This window comes from Aspergillus aculeatus, assembly GCF_001890905.1.
Source record: "Aspergillus aculeatus ATCC 16872 unplaced genomic scaffold ASPACscaffold_8, whole genome shotgun sequence".
In the NCBI taxonomy this organism is placed as follows: domain Eukaryota; kingdom Fungi; phylum Ascomycota; class Eurotiomycetes; order Eurotiales; family Aspergillaceae; genus Aspergillus; species Aspergillus aculeatus.
Window position 1 is genome coordinate 931812 of NW_017962983.1, and position 22098 is coordinate 953909.

The 22098-nt window shown below is 53.7% G+C and overlaps 7 protein-coding genes across 7 annotated transcripts; 3 read left to right on the forward strand and 4 right to left on the reverse strand.

Annotated features, from left to right (window-relative positions):
• Positions 1-3011: 3011 nt before the first annotated feature.
• On the forward strand, positions 3012-5102 carry hexA (putative Woronin body protein HexA; the record flags this gene model as incomplete). The annotated part of the gene is made up of 3 exons (XM_020199639.1): positions 3012-3286; positions 3338-3448; positions 4031-5102. Coding segments are annotated over 3 exons (1458 nt in total), but the record flags the coding sequence as incomplete, so codon positions are not given.
• A 2166-nt stretch (positions 5103-7268) lies between these two features.
• On the reverse strand, positions 7269-10595 carry ASPACDRAFT_29225 (uncharacterized protein; the record flags this gene model as incomplete). Its single annotated transcript, XM_020199623.1, has 1 exon — positions 7269-10595. The coding sequence occupies one exon, from the start codon at positions 10593-10595 to the stop codon at positions 7269-7271; it is 3327 nt and encodes a 1108-aa protein (XP_020056197.1).
• Positions 10596-12296: 1701 nt separating this feature from the next.
• Positions 12297-13562, forward strand: ASPACDRAFT_29336 (alpha/beta fold hydrolase; the record flags this gene model as incomplete). The annotated part of the gene is made up of 2 exons (XM_020199632.1): positions 12297-12811; positions 12881-13562. 2 exons carry the CDS (start codon positions 12297-12299, stop codon positions 13560-13562), a joined length of 1197 nt encoding a protein of 398 aa, XP_020056198.1.
• A 375-nt stretch (positions 13563-13937) lies between these two features.
• ASPACDRAFT_43493 (transcription factor domain-containing protein) lies at positions 13938-15201 on the reverse strand (the record flags this gene model as incomplete). The annotated part of the gene is made up of 2 exons (XM_020201267.1): positions 13938-14660; positions 14728-15201. 2 exons carry the CDS (start codon positions 15199-15201, stop codon positions 13938-13940), a joined length of 1197 nt encoding a protein of 398 aa, XP_020056199.1.
• A 1114-nt stretch (positions 15202-16315) lies between these two features.
• Positions 16316-16785, reverse strand: ASPACDRAFT_43494 (TMEM14 family protein; the record flags this gene model as incomplete). Its single annotated transcript, XM_020201268.1, has 3 exons — positions 16316-16512; positions 16599-16691; positions 16749-16785. The coding sequence occupies 3 exons, from the start codon at positions 16783-16785 to the stop codon at positions 16316-16318; spliced, it is 327 nt and encodes a 108-aa protein (XP_020056200.1).
• Positions 16786-17705: 920 nt separating this feature from the next.
• On the forward strand, positions 17706-18803 carry ASPACDRAFT_60680 (SRR1 family protein; the record flags this gene model as incomplete). The annotated part of the gene is made up of 2 exons (XM_020203581.1): positions 17706-18315; positions 18436-18803. 2 exons carry the CDS (start codon positions 17706-17708, stop codon positions 18801-18803), a joined length of 978 nt encoding a protein of 325 aa, XP_020056201.1.
• Positions 18804-19236: 433 nt separating this feature from the next.
• On the reverse strand, positions 19237-21380 carry bgt3 (putative cell wall glucanase; the record flags this gene model as incomplete). Its single annotated transcript, XM_020197117.2, has 3 exons — positions 19237-19381; positions 19432-21025; positions 21092-21380. 3 exons carry the CDS (start codon positions 21378-21380, stop codon positions 19237-19239), a joined length of 2028 nt encoding a protein of 675 aa, XP_020056202.1.
• Positions 21381-22098: the final 718 nt, after the last annotated feature.

Consider the following 22098-nt stretch of genomic DNA (forward strand, 5'->3'; position numbering starts at 1 on the left):
GCAACATACCGTGGAAGCGTGAGAGTACTGTACATGCTTCTAATCAGCTAGGGAACTGGTACTGGCAGCTTATTGAAACCTTTGTCAGAGTCGAGAGGTCTCAATGGGCTTCTACAGTGCGTCGTTCCGAGAGTATACAGCCTAATTTCTTGTGGGATGGGTTTCCGTGGACTTCAAGCACACGGGACGTTCAAGGTTCGGCGCCTTTCAGTGGGATATCACGGATGCGATCGGGCTTTCTTAAAGGAGCATGGACGCAAGCTTTACACGCTTTCGTCATGGGCCCTTGATACATGAATTCGATGAGTTGTGATAGGTAATCATAGCTCTAATGATGAATATGGCCTGGAACAACCATGCACCGTGAACAGGGTCATCATCTCTGTTGGTAATATCTTTAATTCCCTGGTGAGGACGAGTAGATTCAGGTTTTGCGTGAACCTGGCATTCTTTGCACATGCGGAGGAGAGTCAACAACGTACAAGAGCTTAATGGGATTGGCTGTTGGGGATCATTTTATATAAGTCAAGAATGTTGATCTGTAGCTGCTGATGCGTGAACCCAATCTGGCTGGTGAGCAATGAAAGTCTAGTTAGTCTCTGTCCCATCTCCTGGGCTGGTTCCTTCGGGCATTGTGAACGATTGAAGCTTTCGCCGAGTATAGCGATAGTAATTCTTTTCTAGAAAGGCAGAATGAAGGATATCGACCATCGACTCATTCCCAAGGCGTACTCGAAGCTCTGTCTTGGATATCACACGCGGGAGGACCTTTGATATACGATGTACTACTCAGTAGGCAGGCGGAGGTCTGGGAGTCGCGCTAAGCCTAATTTGATTTCACCCGTGGACGCGCCAGTTTCCTCAGCCCGGGCTGGTCGCATTGCACCTTCGTTCTGATTACAGAGGTGACGAGCAGGTCACGATTTGATTCATCTTCGACTATAAAGACTGTGAAGAGATTGGATATATGTGCAGGTGACTGACTGTAGGTGAAGGCTCACTGGCTGATGTTGCTCGTCTGGTCGGGAATAGTTATTGGCTGAAGGCTGAAAGACAGCAGCTTCGGGCGCACGAGGGCCAGACCAGACAACAGTACCGTCCCCACCACGTCGGAGTCAAGTACTGTACCTTTGCAGTACATATGATCTGTCAATTGCAGATTCCAAACCTCTATCATCCATTCAGAGTACGTACCCGAATCGCATCGGCGTTGCCAATGTGCCATGCCCACGACACACGCAGGGTGACGAATGCCAAAAGACTCCACTGCGATCGCCGGGCACCGTGGTACAGTACATGTTATGGAGTTTACCCGTGTCAGCTCCCCGAACCGGCACCGACCACAACCAGAAAGCTAGCAACCAAGGAAATCCTACACCAAACGGGAAGAAAGTGGATCTGTCCAGACTCGAGAGTCGAGATATCGAAACTAGCTTTCCACCCGAAACAACCAGCTGTGAGCTGACTGACCATTGCTACTCATAACTCTCCGCTGTTGAAGAGAGTTAATAATAGTCAGCGCCAATGCACCAATGTGACAGGCTGGAAGCGAAATGTTACCGAAGTGAGGCTGGAAATTGGCTGGCTGGATTGATGGATCATGGATCATGAATGGCTGGGCCGTTGAATGGCCCCTTCCACTCCCCCCCCCCCTCCCCGGTCGGGTCCACATCCCAGTGAGATCAGCAGCAAGCTGGCGCTCCCCCCAGAGGCCACGGGGACCGAGGTGCTTGCTCATCGACCAGCTCTCCAATGGCCGGAGACCACGAATAGGCACCTGAAATGGATCATGGTCCGGCCAACTGTGGGCAGGGCCACTGCTTTTGAAGAAAACATCATGCTGCAGGCAGGTTGCTGCTTGTAAGCCCGATCATACACATTGACACAACTACTGAGCGTGACAACTGATCCAGTGAGCTGAGCTCTTGCTAACAGAGAACATTTGACGATGGGATGGTCGGAGCGAGAACATGCCAGACCCAGCCTCCAGCTTATTTTATTGCTAAGATGTTTTCTTTTTCTCGGGTTGTTTCCTCGGCTGTTGCTGACAGTGATTGTCTAAGAACGAGCGCGGGATGGACGGACGAAAGAGAGGGGCTGGCAGCAGGCAAGCGCATTGAGCGTTGATCGGCTTAAGCTCCAGCTCCAGGGAGCTCGGATTTCCGATGCGACCCGGGGAAACCGGCCCAGTTGCCATGGGGACCCGGAGGTGGCTGGCCAGCCTCGTGGTGTGTGCGTTGGGGGAGGATACAGCAGGGTCGGCCTGCATGTGAACGATGAAGGAAGATTTGATCAATCAATTGCGCGGTGGATCAAGGTTGTTAGCGCTGCTTGGGCTTGATTTAGGAGGATAAATTCCCTATATAGATCAGCGTGGTCGAGATAAGTTGTGGTATGTGGACTAGAGTAAGTTTGAGTTGCAGATTCAGGAACCGTGGTTTGTAGGCGGATTTCTGAACCTCGGGTCGTTTCCCTTTCCCACCCACCCACCCACTCACCTACCTGCCTCTTCGATTGTAGATTTGATAGTATGGAATCCGGATGAACTGGGCAAAGTAGAAGGAAGGGACTAGAAAGTCAATTGAAGTGGGTAGAAGCTGATTAGATAGGGATAATGGGGGATGTCTGGGAATAACATCGCCCCCCAGAAACGGCAAGGTGTGGTAAACAAAACGCGTGACGAGGGAAACCATCCGCAATTGTATTTCAGCGGGTTTGTTCCCCTCCTCCTCCACTTCTGTCCTTCTCCTCTCTCTTCTCTTCTTCCTTTTCCTCTCTTCCTTCTCCATCCTCTTTCATCTCTTCTTCCCTTACCCTCACATTCCAATCCCCTCAAGCTTTTTAAGCTTATCTTTTATCTCACATTCCTCATCAGGAACTTTCTCCGCATTCTTCGGGTAGTCTGATCTATCAACTTCCCCTCCACACCCCCTCCTCCCATCTCTCTACGAGAAAGACTTCTCTCTTCCTTAAGAGTCTTTTCTTGTCTCGCCTTTCGAGTTGTTGTTTAACAGTTCGAAAGGGATTCGAGAAAGGACGCCGACAGGACAGCCAATCTGGACTTTGACGCCCGCGTCCCCATCCCCTTCAGTGTCTTCCCGTCGTCGTACCGGAGTGACGCTGTTCCTGAAGCTACTCTCGCGGCCACAGCCAGAGTAGAGGAAGAAGTCAATCTCGATCGCACTTCGCACGTCGAACGGGAAGATACTCGAACCTCTGCTCCTCTTCCCGACCCGCGTGTCTACGGAAAGGAAGAAATCGACCTTCACTTCGTTGAGCGCGATCAGTTTACTTCTGCTGCGCCCGAGCCTCATCGGCACGAACATCACCACCACAGGCACTCTTCGCGCCCCAACGACGTCAGTGTCCACTTTGACGAGCGAGTCACTACTACCACTAGTACTGCTCCTCCGCCCCGGTATCCTGAGGTTGATCTAACACGCGAACGGTATGTTGAAATCAATTGAAACGTTTTCTATTTGTATGGTTATGAAGATTTGTCCGGTGTCTGCCTAGACTACAGTCTAGCACCGACAGCAAACCAAGTGGAGAAAGAGAGAGAGGCCAAAAGAAGCGGTGTCACCATCATCGAATCTCTCTTGGCCTAATGCGCTCTAGTTCGCCTCCTCCACTTCTTGGTGGTCGGTCTTTTTGATTTATTTTTATTTTTATTATTTTTTATTTCTTTTGTTTTCATTTCTGTTTTCTCGTTTCTTACGTGGCACCAAAACAAACAAATCACCCAATGGTCCCTTGGCCCTGAAGGGAAGCCGACTGGGTCTTCCCGTGCTTTCCCACTCTTTCCCATTCCCCATCCTCTCCTCTCTTTCTCCTCTTTTCTCCTCCACCACCCGCCTTCTTATACTTTCCCACCCACACACACACACACACATACTATTACCTCTTCCCCCTTCCCCCCCCCTCATACATACATACCTTTCTTTTCTCTTGTCCCACCCAATCATCTCTTATCCGCTTCCCCTCCCTTGTCAATCCCTATCTGACATCTCATCCTTTCTTCCCTCTACAGCTATCGTGAACCGTCGGTCCGTTTCCAAGACCGTCAACCCACGTACGATCAAGCTCTTCAGACTCAGCTCGATATCACTGAGCGTGAGTACCGTCGTCGGGTCAACAACCCTACCTACGACGTCAACCCCGCCTACAACCGGTCTACCCAGGCTCCTGTTGTAGACTCCTACGCTCCAGGCCCCCGCCAGCCGACCAGGGACGTATCGTACGACCGCACTGTCCAATCAGAGATCGACGTCTCTTACGACCGTGCGTACCAGTCCAAGCCCGTCGACAGCTACCAACGGGACCCCAACAGCCGCCGTCAACAAAGCGTTGAGCCGGTTCCCCAAGCTCCTGCTTCAGCCAACGTTAAGGTCTACAAGCCCAAGACTGTTGTGGATTCCCCTCCTTCTCGCAAGATGGGCTACTACGACGACGACGGTAACTATCACTCCTTCCGTCGTGGTGTGGAGCGCGTTGCCGACCGCATCATGCACCCCACCTCCTCCCACCACCACCATGGTCACAAAGACCACGAGGAACTAGTCGTCGCTGACGAACGCGGGCCAGTTCGATTCCGTGAAGGCGTCCGTGAGGATGTCCGCATTGTGGAGCCCCGCGCCGGCAACTCTTCCGCCACCGCCGAGACCGTGCCGATTCCCGTCCACTTCATCCGCATCGGCGACATCCTGATCCTCCAGGGTCGTCCCTGCCAGGTGATCCGCATCTCCGTCTCCCCCCAGACCGGCCAGCACCGCTACCTGGGTGTCGACCTCTTCACCCGGGAGCTCCAGGAGGAGTCCAGCTTCGTCTCCAACCCCTCGCCCTCGGTGGTCGTCCAGACCATGCTTGGTCCCGTCTACAAGACCTACCGCATCCTGGACCTCCGTGATGACGGCCGCCTGGTCGCCATGACTGAGACCGGTGATGTCAAGCAGGGCCTGCCCGTCGTTCCCCAGGGTCACTTGTTCCGCCGCATCCGTGAGGCGTTCGAGGATGGCCGTGGCAGCGTTCGTGCCCTTGTCATCAACGACGGTGGCCGCGAGTTGGTCGTTGACTACAAGGTGGTCCACGCTTCCCGCTTGTAAGCCTTTACTCGGTTGGGTATGGTGCCCGTGGGCGGGAACCGTGGTCACCCCCGCAAAGCATCAACCACGGACCGCTCATGGGTCTTTGACTTTTCTTTTGTCTTTTTCTTTTTCACTCGCAGCGCACGATCATTGATGACCTAAGAAATCAAATCTTGTATCTGATGGATTCACGTATGACGGAATGGCCTTTTGACAAAAATTGTTTACTCGAATGTATCATGGCCTTCTTGTATCTAGCAATAATGGATGTAGATCATGATCTAGAACTGGCTTTGAGTAGACTGATTTATTTTATCGACAACGGGGCTGGCAATGCACCGTTTCGTCCGGTGGCTAGAGTACACCTTGTGCTTGTAGTACAGTAGGACATGCTAAGGCCTTTAATCCCGTGGCCCTAACCATTCGCTTCCCCATGGCAAATGCATTGGCACATTCAGACAATTGAGCACGCAAAGATGAAGTTAGCTTCAGAGGTAGTAGTTGGGGGATCGACCACACCTTGGACAGTAGAAGAAGCCCAATCCGAGTCCAACGAGAAATGTCTATCTTCGCCGGTGAATATTGGCGATAGTGGTACCACAATGTGATGAGTGGCAGGCGAATGGCTGTTCCATGACTGCTGTGCCTAGTAAAGGGAAAAAGACACCATACCATGACTGTCCTTCCCCTCCCCCTTCCGTGGCCAGCTAACTTATACTATAATACCAATGATAGATCTCAGCGGGATACACCCGAAACCTGCCCCCCTCCCAAAGAAGAAGGAAAGAGACCCCCCCACCCCCCACCCCCCTCCCCGCCCGCCCAGACTCCTGCGCGAGGAGTCAATCAACTAGTAATTACGTAGGTTACATACCTTCAATTCAGGGATGGTGATATCTTGCATATCCTATTCACTCAGAGGCTCAGAGGGGGATAGTATCATGTCATGTCCTGTTGTAGTAGGTATGTACACCGGCCTGTGCAGTGCAGTACTGTACGGTGCGCTGTTGGCTCGGGGGGCGGAGGCAGATACGTTATTGAATCGGAGACTGTGTGGTGTGTGGTGTCAGACTGCTTGTTTAGTTATTTGGTTGAACGCGGGGTGGCAGGAAGGACCTGAGATTCGATGGTTTTGTCCAGTCTTACCCGAGAGGGAAGGAATGAAGAATCCAGATCGTCTAACCCGGGGGGAGAGGCGTTTCTACTATGTAAGTCTGCGGAGGATCCAAGGCATATCCCTGCTCGGTACAATACAGTACTTCTTTCCTCCGCTCGTGCGCTCGTTGGGCGTGCCCCTGTACTGTACTAGAGACACTGCGTAGGATCTATCTCTTCGAAGATGGAGATCAACATACACGCGGGGACCCGGCCCGGAGAAGAGATGATTGAAGAATTGATGACCGAAAAGGGAAGGTGGGTGGAAGCTCAGCTCCGGCAGCTCTAGGCTATAGGTACCCCTGCAGGCAACGAGATATACCCCAGCTCCAGTACTGTCAGTACGGAGTACTCCTTCCCTTTTAGCTCAAGAACAATGAACTACGAAGTTTATATTGAACGGTCATCAACAAACCCCATTAATCAGATTCAGCTTACACACAAAATCACTGTATTATTCAGTCCCCCGACCGGGCATCTTCATCACGGCCTTAAATCGAAGGGTATCAACCAATTGTCAAACCCTAGTTGAAAAGAAAACATAATCCCATATGTCCATCCATCCAACCATCCAACCATCCAACCGCCACCGATCCCAAGCGCCAGGTGCCTCCGTACCCATAGCCATAACCACAGGTGGAAGACAACAACAACAAAAATAACAACAGAAAGAATCCCGTATATCTTATCTCATTAAAGTACCCTGGTGGTGAAAACTCCTCCATCACACACACACACACACATAAATACCACTGAATCAGGTGGCCTCCACCCACTTTATCCTTGTTGTTGTGAAAAGCAAAGCTGCCTAGACTCTCCGACAAAAGTTCTTTGGGTAAGTATCATTGGCCTGCATTATGATTATAGATAGTGGTTTGCGGATGCAGAGTAGGCTCCGCGGATATTATAACAAAGTACATCGAAATGGATCAAATGAAGGAAAAGAGTGCAAAGGAGGGAAGAAGAATGGCAAAAGATGGTGCAATATATATATTGGAAGTGAAAGTGAATAAAAAAGTGTGGAGTCGGTCAGTCACGCAAGCCAAAAGCTTTGCGGAGTCGGGGAAAGCGCTTTTTGCGTCCAGAAGATCCAATGACAACGTCTGCGGCAGGACGAGAATTGTTCTTCGTTGTTGATGCTGGGATGGAAGGATCCTGGTTTTCTTTGGAGGCGAGTCCACCGGCAGGAGCGGTGATCGGATTATTGCGGGCATCCTCATCAACTGTCGCGAGGCGCTCGTCAACACCGTTGGTGGTAGCTGCAGGTGCAGTTCCCGACTCCTTGCGCTCGGTGCGCAACGGCCAACCGTCACTGCGCGAGGACCGTTGTGACGCACGTCGCACAAGCTTGGACGGGGTTGGCGGCGGCGGGTTGGTCGCCGTGATAGTAGTGACGACGTTAGTTTGAGCTCCAGGCAGCGGGAGATCTGGTTCGCCTTCGACTAGCGAACGCTCTGGAAGACCGCCATGTCGAGCAGTACCATTTGTGAGGGACCTGCGATTGACAGGGGATTTGGACTTGCGCATGCTGAACCGATGGAACAGTCCCGCCTTGCGCCCTCGATTGGGCTGGAGAAACTCGTCCATCTCCTCATCCGTCATTCCACGACTCCGAGCCACTGCTGCCAAGGCAGGGTCCCGTGTTGAGCCTGACTTGCAGGGAGATGGCACAGCAGCTCGCGGTCGAGACGCAGCCGCCTGCCGCTCCTCGTCGGAGCTGTCTTCTAGCTCCGTTGAATCGCCATCGTGAGCGCCCTGTCGCCGAGGTATCCCTCGAACAGGGGGCAGCGGAGCTGGGGCTCGTTCATCCTCATCGTCACTAGAATCGTCATACCGATATCGTGATCGCCAGTTGTCAAAGCCCTCGTCGTCGTCCGAATCAGGGAAGCGGGAAGTAAATCGACTACCAGGTACCTTGGATACCTTATTCTTCGGCGACTTATTGGAAAAGAATGAGCCCTTCTCGCGTTTGGTTCCGTTCATTCGAAGCGTCGTCCGCATATTACCACCCGATTGCGGTGAACGCGGACGTGAGTCGGCTGGTGGTGACATTGCCCGGGTTGGGGCCTGTCGGACTGGAGGGCCGCCCCGCATCGTCAGACGCATGGTGTGGTTCGACTCTGCCCGAGATGGACGACTGGCTCGCTTGAAACTGCTGGAAGAATCGCTGCCACTGGACAATGTTCTTCGCGGAGTTGGTGCCTTGCCGTTTACTGCTGACGCACGATTCTTACCACCGACTCCATTCTGCATGGCAGCAGGTCTCCATGACATCGGCCTGGCCCGGTCTTGAGTAGCAGTTGGCTGCGTTGCAGTCGCCTGCGGGACGTCAGAAGTCTTCGTTGCCGTGTTGTCTGCACGATTGCCTAGGTTAGATTGTCCAACAGATTTGACGTGGTGAGAAGTCAATCGTGCGGTCTTGGCTGGGGATGAACCACTTTGACTTTTCCCCTGTGACTGAGCGGCGAAAGGAGGATAGGGAGACGAGAAAGGCATAGTTTGGTCCACCGATTCAGGGGATTCTGGGACGGGACTAAGGGCTGTATCTTGCACAGGAGAGCTCGCGCGGGCAATCTGGCAGGTCTGTGGATACTCCGAATCCGACCAGTCATCCGTATGATGCTGATTCTTTTCGGAAAGACCAAGTCCTGCTGCTGCGCCTTGGAACGATGGGACCGACGGCCGGCCATCGACGACAGCATCAATAGAGCCAAAGCCATGGCTGTTGACGCCCTCCTCCGCATCACTGTAGATGCTCTCACCGGACTCGTCATCAGTCTCTCGCTCTGCGGCTGAATCGCCCATGACATCGGTGTCGTCCCATGTGATTGACTTTCTCTTGGGCTTTGCCTGTGTGGGGCCCGAGTCTAAAGAGGAACGTGGAAAGCCCCCTGGGACTTCGTACCATTCCAAGCTTGGGCGCTCTTTTTCAAGTTCGGGCGAAGCTGGCTGAACGGTAATATCAGGAACTGCCAAAGTCTGTCTAGGAGTTTGTGGTTGTGTTGCCTCAGTTGGGGCGTTGACCTCCGCCGGGTGGCTGATTGCCGTGCCTGGCTGTTCTACCCAATCATCCCGGTGACTCGATTCTGACGGACTTTCTAGCTCCAACACTGTTGGGAGAGGGCTAGCTGGACGAATATGCGTCGTGCTCTCTTGCGGCACCTCACTCACAGAATTGGCTAGGACACTTCCCACAGCATGGTCATTAGAGAATGAAAACCTCGATGTATCCATCGGAGAGTCGGACGAGGACGTGGATTCATTGTCGCTAATCTCGCGAGGCTGCGGCTCCGGCTGACCTCCCGACCTGTTACCGCGAATACTGCCAAATGAGGGCAGAGCAAGTCGAGGTTTCAACATATGCTCGAATTCATCAGGCGTCCCGCTTCGTAAATTATGCTTACGCTTAGCAAACCACCCACCCTTACTCTTGGGCTTGGACTGCGGCGACTCAGGCAGAACTTCGTCGGGAGATGTCGGCGGGCTCGCTGCCGTGCCCACAATTTCTGCCTCATCATCGAAGCCGACTTTGGCATACCTCTTTCGAGCCCCTTGCTTTGAACCATCATCAGATGCGACGGAAGTGCCATCGGATAGTTCACTGAGCGCAGGGCCTGGTCGCAGCACTGTCTCCGGGTGGGGATCGGAAGCAAAGCCATCTTTTCGGGGATGTTTTAGTGCAGATTTGGCCGGCGACACGGACCTTGGTGGGGGTTGGTGAAGGTGATCGCTCGGAAGGTTCGCCACCAAAAGATGTCGCGAGAAGCGAGCGGAGCGCCCGGGACTGCTGGATTGACGCATATGTGACGGCTGCGGTTCGACACTGGCGTCGACGGAAGGCTGCGAGCTCGGTGGGCTTATGGGTGGACTGAGTAATTGATCCTTGGTCTGGTCCGGTGTAGATTGCGGTTTGATGGTCTGTGGACTCTCCGGCGTTACGGTACCCCCACGAGGGAGCTCTGCTCGCTGCGCGGGGCCAGAAATTTCTGCCTGTTCCTCGCCTTGAGCATCTTCCGGCACTGTCGACGGGCGTTTCACCAAGGCAGGACGTGTAGGATGTCGGGCTTCGGGTGCCAGGAGCTGTTGGGTCGGTGCTGGATCCGGGATACTTCGATCTTGAGAAGGGGGTCTCCGCGGAGACGCAGCAACGGCACTCGCTTCTTGGCTCCGGGGTACAATGGCAGCCTGTGCAGCAGCCACCGCAGTCCCTGCAGACGATGGACGCTGTCCCGGGCTACCCGGGGAGATACCCCTTGTTGTGGCACCGCGCGTTGCTCGGGGGCTATTGCTTGTAACCTTAGGAGACTCTGGAGCGGAAAGCTGACCGGCCAGAGAGGTAGTCGTCGATGCATCCATTTCCATCAAACCCGTCGGCGATGTCGGACGTGAGCCCATCGGATATGAGAAATTGATCGAGTTTCGACTCGCGGGTCGTCGCAGCTCAGGGGACGGCGTCGACGCGGCCGCTTGTGCGGGCGCTCGTGTCGGCGGCTTGGGGGCAGCAGTGCGATCCCCGGTTGCTCCCTGGTCGGCCATGGATTTCCCGCGCGGACTTTGTCGGAGCGATGGGCCCATGCTCACCGATCGACGTGCTTGGTCCTTTCGCCCGGTATATTCGCGGGGGATGGACGGGAGCGGCGGTGCGGGGTCGACATGTCCAGCGCTCGATGCGGGTCGCCGCGGGGATTGATCTCGAAATGTGCGATGCGTCATGGAGGCGGAACTGCTGGAGCGACGGACCCCATTTCCGCTGATGGGTCGCAGGCTCGGCGTGCCGCTGAGTTGCGAGGAAACGGAAGTCCGCCGCTGCATCATCCGCTTGGTCTGCACATTTTCGACGGGGGTTGGGGTGGGTGTGAGGCTGCGCAGGGCGGCGGCCGCGGCAGCGGAGGAGAGACTGCTGGAGGAGGGTTGGGATTTGAGAAAAGCATGGCTGGCAGCGGATTGCGCGGATTGGGAGGAGGAGGCCGAGAGAGGATGCTAGATGAATGAGCGGCGTTTAGCTCGTCGAAGATCCGAATGCCATTCCCACGGAACGAGGGGTTTACCTGATGTTGAGAGGAGCTCCTCTTTCTGCGGAACATGGCTCAGGCGGTCGTTGCCCAAAACGAGCGCAATTGAGTTCCCAAGCGACTGAGCCCTCAAAATCAACTTAAAGCATATATGAATGGGTTGAATAGGCGATTTGATGTAGTGTAGGAACGTTTTGATCAAGGGGGTAGCGACGGAGGTCGACGGAAGGTAGGAAAACAAACGGAAAGAGAGTCGCAGCAGCAACAGGAAAAGTGAGTGAGTGCAGATGCAGGATATCGGAAAGGGAGGGGAAAGGCAAAAGGAAGCAAGGAGAATGCAGGACCTGCACGACGGGGACAAAGCGAAGATGAGGAGGGATGGCACACAGTGCACAGCACAGGATAGCAATAGACAAGACGAAAGAGAAGGACGGGGCGGGACTGAGAAGGGGAGGTAGCAAAGGAAAAAAGGACGTATGGTCTGGATTATCGGCAGGAGAGAAAGAAGGGCCAGAACCTTAGTTGGGCTGCAGAAATTGGTTGCGTCATTGAAATCGGGTCGAGGTGCGAATGGATTGAGCCCGAGTCAGTTTGGAATAGGAATAAGGAATAAGGAATAAGCCTGCGTGGAGAGGAACAAGAATGGTTCGTTCCATTGCGCTTCCAATGGGGAGATTCATCATTGGTGCGTCTCGATCAGGAAAAGATCCGGTCCGCCGCAAGAACGTGATCTTCTACACTAAGCCCCATCAGGCAGGCACTTTTGGAATCCACACAGTTGGGTTCAAAGTTTCATCATTGCAGACCCATCGTCATCATCATCATCAATCAACCTCATCCTCATCCCAATCCCCATCATCATCGTCATAGCGCAAGACTTAAATTTGTATCCTATCAACTCCATCTCCCGATCGCCAGATCGTGCCACTTACCCGATCTCTGCATAATTACTCATAAAACGCATTCACTCACATCCCAACCCCCCCACACTCCCGTAACCAATCTTCCCCGTATACTTTTGCAACTCCACAAATCCCTCCTAATCATGACAACATCGGTATCACCACCATCCCTCTCTCCCCTTCCAGTCCCTTCCGGCATAACCTCCCGCTTCATAACCACCCCCTCCCTAACAACCCACATCCTCGAAGCCGGCCACCCACAAAACAACAACAACAAACATGACCGTCCCCTAATAATCCTTCTCCACGGGTTCCCGGAAATCGCCTTCTCCTGGCGGAAAGTCCTCCCCCGTCTCGCCGCCGCCGGCTACCATGTCGTGGCCCCCGACCAGCGGGGCTTCGGCCGCACGTGCGGTTGGGACACCCGCCCCTACGCCAAGGCGGACCTGCACACGTTCACCGTCTCCGCCCTCGTCCGCGATGTCGTCCTCCTCGTGTATGCACTGGGGTACACCTCCGTCCACTGCGTGGTCGGGCACGATTGCGGCGCCGTGACCGCCGCCATGTGCGCCGTGGCCCGGCCGGATCTCTTCCGTAGCGTTGTGCTGCTCAGCCATCCCTTCAATGGCATGCCGGCGCCAGCGAGTGCTGTTGCTACGTCTGTGGATGGTCAGCAGCAGCAGCAGCAGCAGCCAGCCGGCTCTGCTGTCCCCCGAAACTCGACAAGCGACGGTCCCAAATCCAACGCAGGAGACGACGTGCACTCTGCCCTACTGGATCTGGGCCGCAAGCACTATAAATGGTACTACTCGACTCCGCCTGCCAGCGCCGAGATGCTCTACCCTCCCGGAGCGGAAGGGCTTCATGGCTTCCTGCGGGGCTACTTCCACCTCAAGAGTGGTCGCTGGAAAGGGAATGAGCCACGCACCTTGACCGGCTGGACCGCCGACGAGCTCGCCAAGATGCCGTACTACTATGTCATGCCAGCGGACGCGACGATGCCTGAGGCGGTAGAGCTACACATGCGCGAGGAGTCTGAGGAAGGGTTGCGGGCCTCTCGGGAGTGGCTGTCCGATGAGGATCTCGCGGTGTACGTGAGGGAATACCAGCGGACAGGGTTCCAGGGGGCTTTGAACTGGTACCGGGTGCAAACATCTAAAGGGAGGCAGTACACCTGGGACGCGGAGGTGTTCATGGGGCGAAAGATCGACATTCCCTGCACGTTTGTGTCAGGCAAGCTCGATTGGGGAATCTACCAGCAGCCTGGCGCCTTGGAAAAGATGGCAAATGGAGAAGTGTGCAGTGACTTTCGCGAGATGCGATTGATTGACGGGGTGGGACATTGGGCGCCTCAGGAGAGTCCAGAGGAGGTAGTCCAGGCGATTTGGAGCCTAGTCGGTAGTCTATAAGTCCTCGGTAGGGTACCGTAGAGTAGAACTATCTGACATGATGCGGCCCGTTCTCCTTCGAAAGCCGGCCTAAGGCGAACCACGTTCATCCTGGTTGCCTTGGCAATTGCACACTCGGCTAGTCGGACAAGCTCGGTGGTGAAAGTATTCAGAAAGTGCCCGTGGAAGATAACACCAACGGTAGGTGTTCGAACCGGGACTTTACGCATCAGTTTAGGAACGGCCCGTAGAGTTTTCATAGGACTGGAACCTAGGGGGTTCTTGAGGATAGCGCGAAACAGCGCTAGGACTGCAGTGACTGCGTAGGATATAACCACCCTATCGATTACGATCAACGACTATTCCCGTCTTGTGCAGAGACGCAGACACAAGCACTCACCAGAAACATTCTCCTGCCAGGACAGGCATCGCGACCTCGAGGAATGAAAGCGTCGACTGATTGACATTCGTGACCAGCATGGCACTAGAGACTAAATCCCTTATCTGGCAGCCACGGCACCTATCAATGGCTTGATGGATGAGTGCGACGCAGTGATAGTATGCTAGCCGCAACATGATTGCCTGTGTGTTCAAGCCGCGACTGACCGGCGTTTCGTCGTGGAAAGACAGCGTGGGCCGGATATCCGGATGTAAGCTCAGTCTCCATTGTTCCAGCTCTTGATCCAGACTCCGGATGCTCGATAATATCTCAGAAGCCGGCTTGTTCGCAGCATTTGCGGAATAGAGAGCCTGGTAGACATTCGACTTGATCATCGAAAGTCGAAGGTCAAAAGGGAAAAGAGGGAGCGTGTCATCGGTATTCGACCTGGACTCTCGTTGCATATCGGACTCTTGCAGCTGCGCATAGTCCACAGGCAGAGTGAGGTCACAGTGAGTGTCATTGATACATGGAGGCTGCCCAATTCTCAAGCAAATGTCTTTATCAAATGAATAGCATAGCCAGAAAAGATCGCGCAGGTGGTGCTCAGCTACACTTTTATGATAAGCACTGTCAGATGGTGACATTGTGTGAGCACGGAGGCTGAATAGAAGGCGGCTGGCTATCGACACGGAAACTGCAGCAGCCTGCAAATCACCCAGGAAGTATTGATGCTGGATCTAAGTGGCAGGTCAGCTGATACTCACACAAGATGCAAAATTCCCAGACGGGAAGTTCTCGACTTACAAGCATGATAATGGACTGCAGACCGCTGAGACTCATCTCACAAACAAGACTAGCCATAAAGCCCTGCGCAGCCCGGGAATAAGTCACGCAATCATGGGCTTCAACCAGATTGCCATTCAGCCCGAAGAGGTATATCACGGAGAGAAACGCATGCACGCATGATCTGGCACTATCGGAGCCAAAAGCATTGGTTGGTCCGTAGGCAAGATCCAAACTTTCTGTAAAGAGTGCCTTGCTGATTACAGGAAAGACGCGACTCTGGTAGGATGAGCAGTACACTTCAACATATTTCTCGACGACAAGCCGGGAAGGAAGTTCCGGCGACGAAGAATGGGACTTGGCGCCAGAAAAGGGGTTTGACCATGGAAGCTCAATTGCGTAAAGTTTCGCGTGGTCAACCGCCTCACCAGTGCAGGATCCAATCCATTTTTGCTCTTCCTCTGGTGTCATGAATACTCCGTCATTAAAAGCCATGGTCAAAGTGGCCCTTGCTGCAGTACCTGAATAATCACTTAGTCTGTGACTCGTGCTCAATATTGCTCGGATGCAACTGACTGTTACGAGCAGACATGAGATTCGATTTTGCAGCGTCCTCCAATACAGTATCGCGACCAGTACTTCTAGTTGGAGCTAATGAGGAAGATTCAGGCGCAACCTCGACTTACTTTTTAAGCCTCGTATATGTGCAGGGAAGGTTATGGTGGAGGCACCAATTGCACTGCGGGGATTCTGCATCGCATTGTATCTAAGAGGTCATTAGATCAAAGTACAATATTTCTTGCCATGGTATCGGTGGGAGCTGGGGAAACAGAATCAATAAAGACCTTTTTCTTGAAGCATGAGTCGCATGCTGCGCGTCGGGGCGCCTTGGGCACCCTGGGTGTCTTTGAGACTTTGGTCACCTTGGATTGCGATGCCGTCGATTTAGATCGCGCACTGGCCCGAGTTACTCTAGCCATTTCGAAGGCAATGACACAAAATACTGGCTTGACACCGAAAGTATACTGAGTTGATTTACGCGATGTTGATCCGGGCTCCCTGCCGAAGCCGAAATTTCGGGTCGCGCTTTCCTGTCATTCTTCATAGCCGTCCTTGCATCCGAGGCATCTACCCGGCTCGGACGGCAGTCCTACATCGCATTCTTGCTCCAAGGAAAAGTTGAGAATAACTTCCTAGTCGTCTTGTAGCGGCTTGCAGAGCCATTGTCTTAATGATCTATACGCTACATGGCCCATTAATGCTGAGCACGCTGACTAATCAAACAACATCGACCCGGTATATTCAGTCTGATGTGTCTGATGCACTGTCGAGTGAGTCGGAGCATAATACCATGGCAGAACTTTTCACCGCTCGATAAAGACGAATATCACACATCGGTCTAGCCGATGGTTCGCTCAGAAGGATCCCCAATCCTGTCGGGTCAGTGAGCCATCTGTATTATGGTGCGATTAATCGCAAGCCCAAGTAGAACAGCCCAGCACATAACATACAGCATCTCATTCTCAATAAAAGTACACAGGGCGTCCACAGACACCCTCATCATCTCAGCAATCAAGCCTTTGGTAGTCATCTCATACAATACAGCGAATCAAACACCGAACCTGAATTCCCGGACCTTCTTCTGGTAGTAGAACGACGCCAGCAGACCCGTGGCACCGAGGACCAGAGGCATGGGGGCCCGGGCCTTGGTCTTGATGATTCTCGGAATGGCCGAGCCGAGTAGGAGGATGCTGTTGCCCAGCGCAAGCTCCGTGCCGTAGTCCTTGTTTTCCTTGATCAGGTAGCCTGGGGACCAGTCAGTAACAAGCTTCGGACAGATTACTCAAGTCTCGTAGCAGAAGAGCAGCGCAAGCTTCCTGCGGAGATCATACCAGCAAATCCATAAGAAAGACCCAATCCCACGCCTGCGATCAAGGAAGGCTTAGAGCCAGTTCGCATGAACCCGGCGATACCGCCGGCGGGCACTAGGTGGCTGTTAGTGGTCATTGACTTTCACACCCCGCATATTGTGAGCAACGTACAGAGAGCCGCGAGAGTGAAAGAAGGGTGCTCGGCCATGATGAAAGACGGTTCGACGAGAAAAGAAAAGGTCACGAACTCGGTTTGTTGTCAATGGCAGGTCATGCAATGCCGAGTGGTATTTTAAGCTGTCCGAGGGGGCCGTGGGCTAGTCTGGATGCAGTTAGTTTCGGGAGGAGACCAAGAGCGAACCCCGATTATTCAGCGGAGGCTTGCAGTGTTGAATCGCCAGTTGAATGAATTGAGAAAGAGAAATATCCATAGCCAGGAATTCTGCTCAGAACCGAGCTGGTATATGCGGAGGCTGATAGATAGACAGAGATACAGCGGACTCGAGGAGTCTTATTAAATAGATTGTGTTGCAGTGAGTCAGCGGGGTATGCGCCAGCTGTCAAAGCACCAAAGATCTTGTTAGTTAGATTCGACAATGCCTTGGAATTAGTTCTCGACAGTCACTGCACCGGTGGTGCATTATGCTGCCGAAATTCCAGACAATCGCATAGAATCGTCATGCGCAGAACACAAAATAACTGTACAACAGGAGCGCAGAAACAACACCCAACCACTTTACCCACGCAGTGTAACGGGTAGATACCAATTGCAAAGATGAGACATGCACTGCTCTCCAGATCGCTACTCGCGCTCATCTAAGACAAGTAATTGAGACAAATCAAGCCATTGTTGCATAGATCCCGATACACTCAAGCTCAAGCTTAAGCCCAAGCAAGTTCCAGGTTAAGTTCCAGGCTGTACAGTACACTGAGTATAGCGTACCCCACCCACCCAATCCCCCCTCCCCCCTCCCTCCCCCACTTCCACGGCCTCCAAGCTCAACCACCGACGCCCCGCATCTCCAATTTTTTTTTGTGCTTGACACCGCAGCACCGCAGCATCAGCAACCTCAAAACACCACCCCCTTTCCCCTTTCCCCTTTCCACACTATCGGAGATACAATCAAAATGCCACACACCTCCCGCAAAAAGAAACCCACCACCAGCACCGGCCCCACCAAACGAACCACAATCACCGACGCGACCGGCTGGACGCACGTCACGACGACAGGCAACGCCCACCGCGCGCATCGCCAACACCGTCCACAATCCCAACCACACCCACAGCCAGAACAACAACAAGAACTACTCACTCCCGCCGAAGCCCCCAAATCCCTAACCCTCCCCTCCCTCCTCACGCAATACCACGCCCACCGCACGAAATGGACCGCCTCCACCACCGCCGCGACGCTGACCGCGACGGTGCGGCGGGAGTTTGCCCTCGAGCATGAACAACACCAAGAACAAGAACCAGCCCGACCAGACGCAACCCGAGAAGAGCCGCAGACGCAAACAGAACCACACCTGGAACCAGAACAAACACAGAGAACAGAACAAGGAGCGCAATCCACAACCATCACCACCACCACCACCACCACCACCACTCCAGGAATAACCAACATAATCTGCATCGGCCTCGGCAGTCCGAGTGGCTTCCTGCGCGGGGGATGGGTTGATCGCCGCAGCGTCTCGCTCTACCAACTCAATGCGTTGATGAGTGTGGTGGAGTGTTTGACTGGTATGCCTACAGCCTACACCATATCCACATCAGCCCTTGCCCCTAAGCGGGCCCCCCTCATCACAGCATAATCATCTACAACCAACACACAAATAAAAACTAACACATGAAAATAACCAGCAAATCCAACAACATCCACAGTTCAAATCTACGCCCAAGATCCCGTCTTCAACGCGCTCGATCGCCAACTCCTTGCCGCCCTGGGGATCACCGTCGTGGAGCATCCGGACGGGTTCGGGAAGGTCAACTCAAATTCGCTGCTGTTCTGTCCCGGGGCGGAGAAGGCGCATCTCGAGGTGCTGCTGGCGCGGAATCCGGCGGGGATGGTTGGCGGGCCCTTGGAGGATACGGGCTCCGACGGGATCGAGCGGTTCGTGGCGCGGACCGGGTCGGTGCGGTTGCCGCGGTTTGAGGAGCTGAAGGAGGCGTTTTGGGAGATGCGAGTCTATTATACCCAGCCGGTCGAGGAAGAAATCCGCGAAGACTGATGGGTGAGAAAGGAGTAGTGTGGGATACCAAACAAGGATTACATCTGAAAGGCACGGCTCAACCAGGGCACGAGGACAGGCAAGTCTCCAGCAAACGCAAGTATGGATGATATCTGCAAGTAATTGTCGGTGGCTTAAGACCATCACTATCAACAAACTATATACAGACACCTTCAACAATCATCCTAGCATGGCACAGGAGGTAGGTAACATGAACAGCCCCCCCAACAGTCGAGGACAACACCGCCACCGTCACACCTGTGCAAAGAGATAAACAGGAAGCGCAGAACATCGCGAAGAAATTCGAAACAAGCCATTAATCCGTGCATCGTTAAAACATGGTGTATGTCGGAGATTCGTGTGTACATCGAAAGACCCATGACACTAATAGTCGGGACTTGAATAGAGTGTAGTCGGTGGAAAGCGCGACACCTCATGTAGCGGTCTTGCCGCCGCAGTCGGGGATTTTCAGGCCTGGTTTCAGCTTGCGCGCTGCATCCATTAATCCCCATTTGTCCTCCCATTCTTCGCCTTCGGTGTTGTACTGAACCTTCCAAGGCTCATCGAAGGCCTCGAACCTGTGATCGATTAGAATTAGGGTCACACGATGAGGAAAAGATTGACGTACCAGAAATACTCGGTCCCATTCTCCAAAGCCTGGCACACCCAGTCGGCCATGAATTGATTCATTTCGTCAACACCTGCTACAGCTCCCTGAGTATCATTTTCGCAGTTGTCGCCATCGCCACAGTCATTCCCTCCACCGCTAGGCCAACCAACTTCCGAGATGATCTGCTGCTTGTTGGTGCCTGCAGTCAGCGGAGCATCGTGGTTTTGCCAGAAAGTCCAGGTCCAACTGGCTGCCTCGGTGGCTTTAACACCGCCAAAGAACGGATGGATGTTGGACATGACGAAGTCGGCTGCCTCAACCAGCTCCTGATTCCAGTTGTCACCCAGGTCTGATGTCCCCACGGGGAGGTCGATGCTATTTTGCTTGAAGTGGTTTTTGACATCAGTCATATAGCTGATCAGGGTTGCCTGGGCAGTTGCAATGTCTGGGCCTGCGCGATATAGAGCTTCGTTCCCGATGATAGCTCCCTTGAAGATCGAGGTGTTGTTTGCGTCATCGATGATGTTGTAAAGCTGTTTGACTTGGCGCTCGCTCGTTGTTTGGTTGCTGTCAATCCACACACCCAGCCAAAGCTTCATGTCGGTCAACTCGAGGCGGTCGATAGCAGTAAGGACCATCTCTGTTTGGTTGCAATCTGTACCATATAGTCGGATCGTATTGGTCAATTGCGAGAGGACCGCGAGGTCGCGCGTGACATTGTTCTGGGAAGGAGGATACTTCAAGCAAAGCGGATACTGCACTCCCCATGGCGTATAATCCACTCCCGGGAAGACCTTGTGCAAATTAGCATTATTCATCAAATCCTTGATCTCCGAAGAATCCTTATCAAGCAGTCCATCAGACGAGTCCGAAGATCCGTCCGAGGAACCGCCCGAGGAACTGCCCGATCCGTCTGCTGCAGCCGAGCCATCGTGACTTCGGTTACCCAAAATGCCCCCGACAGCTCCCCCGACAATGGCAGCCACGATAATGAACGCGAGAGTGAGTCCCACAATCCACGCGCGCTTCCGCCGACTTGCTCCGGCTATCGAGCCAGCTTTCTGTCCTTTCTCGGCTGCTTCCAGCCCTGGGCCAGGAACCGGTCCATACGACGGACTGGAGTCTTTCTTCCCCCCCAACAAGCCCCTCAAACCACCTAGAAGCCCACCCGTAGCAGCTCCCCCAACGGCGGCAGCACCTGCTGTTCCGTTAAAGCTCTGATGACTCAACGGCGACACACCCTTCGGCGCCACGTTGACAAACCCATCGTCCCCGTCATCTGCAATTTCATCCGGATTGAACGTGAGCGGGTAGGTTTGCGTAGAATAAACCGACTGCCGTTGGTAGGGCCCTTCACTGAACGCCCCCACCCCCTGATAAGGACTATCTTGAACACTGTGCTGAGAAGGCGCCGTAGTCGGCGTCAACTGTCCCGGGGCTGCACCCGCCGCGCCCAGCGCAACATTCGACCCGTAGGAATCGCGCGGTCGCAGGGTTTCTGAGCTGTTGTAGAAGGTGCCTTCTGAATGTGGCGGCGGTGCGGGGACATACGGATTCTCGGCGCCAGTGGTGTGATAGTCTCGTTCTGCGGGGATATTGTACAATGGACCGGCTGTTTCCCTGAAAGCGTCAACACCACTCTGACGGTCATGGGTATTAGCAACGCCAAGGGCGATACCACTGATGCCTCCGCCCACGGCCGAGGGCCCCAAATTGTCAATCCCCGGCGTTGCGGTGAACTGCGTGCGTGTGTGCTCCAGGCTCCGACCTTCCGGCACCGGCTCTAAATTCCCGTCGTTGTACATTTGACTGTGTCGTGATGCGATAGTACGATTCATGTCCATGTCGCTGTAGTGCCTGCTGTCCATAAGACGCCCCTCTTCTGGTAATGAACGCTGGCGGGAACCTGCGACCACCGCCCCGTCATCGCCCTCGCTGTAACTAGCAACCCGGTTCAGACCGGACATGGCTGTGAAAGAAACGACTGGTCACGCCAAGGTGGCGCCGGGAAGGCTTTGTAGGAAGTAGAGCCGAGTAAAGAAGAAAAAAAAAGCCTAGATAAGATAAAAATAGATGGAGGAGATGCCAGAGAGTTATATGAAAACAGGAAAAGAAACGCAGCTTTGCACAAAGCAAGGCGGGAGGCAACGGCTCGGCGGGCTGTCCTGAGAATAGCAGCACAATCAGGCAGGGACGAAGGAAAAGCAACCGACAAGGTTTGGGGGTGAGAGCGATGGGAGGTCAATAATACTGGAGCGAGGAAGCGACTGAAACGAGAACAGCTGCTATGGGGCAAGCGGGAACCACGGTTACTCTTCTCAGATGACCATGGGAAAGTCCCAGGAACGATGGCGAACGATAATGGAAGGTGACAGCGATACGATTTCATGAAACCTAGATGGTCAGCTCGAGAAGAACCGTCTTGACGCATTCATACGTAGCGAACAATGCGGGAGATAGTTAGATGTCTTAGATGGGGTGACGTGAGGGGGAGGGGAGAAGAGAGAGGGAGGCAGCGGATGGGATTCCTCACATACCAATTCTAGATTGAATAAAATCGATTGGATGAATTAAGTAGGAAGAATCCTGAGAGGCAGAGAAAACAAGCGAGCTCGTATTATTGAAGGCATTACCGCATGCATCGCTGGACTTGTGATGGTGGCGGCTGGTGGACCAGGCAACGAA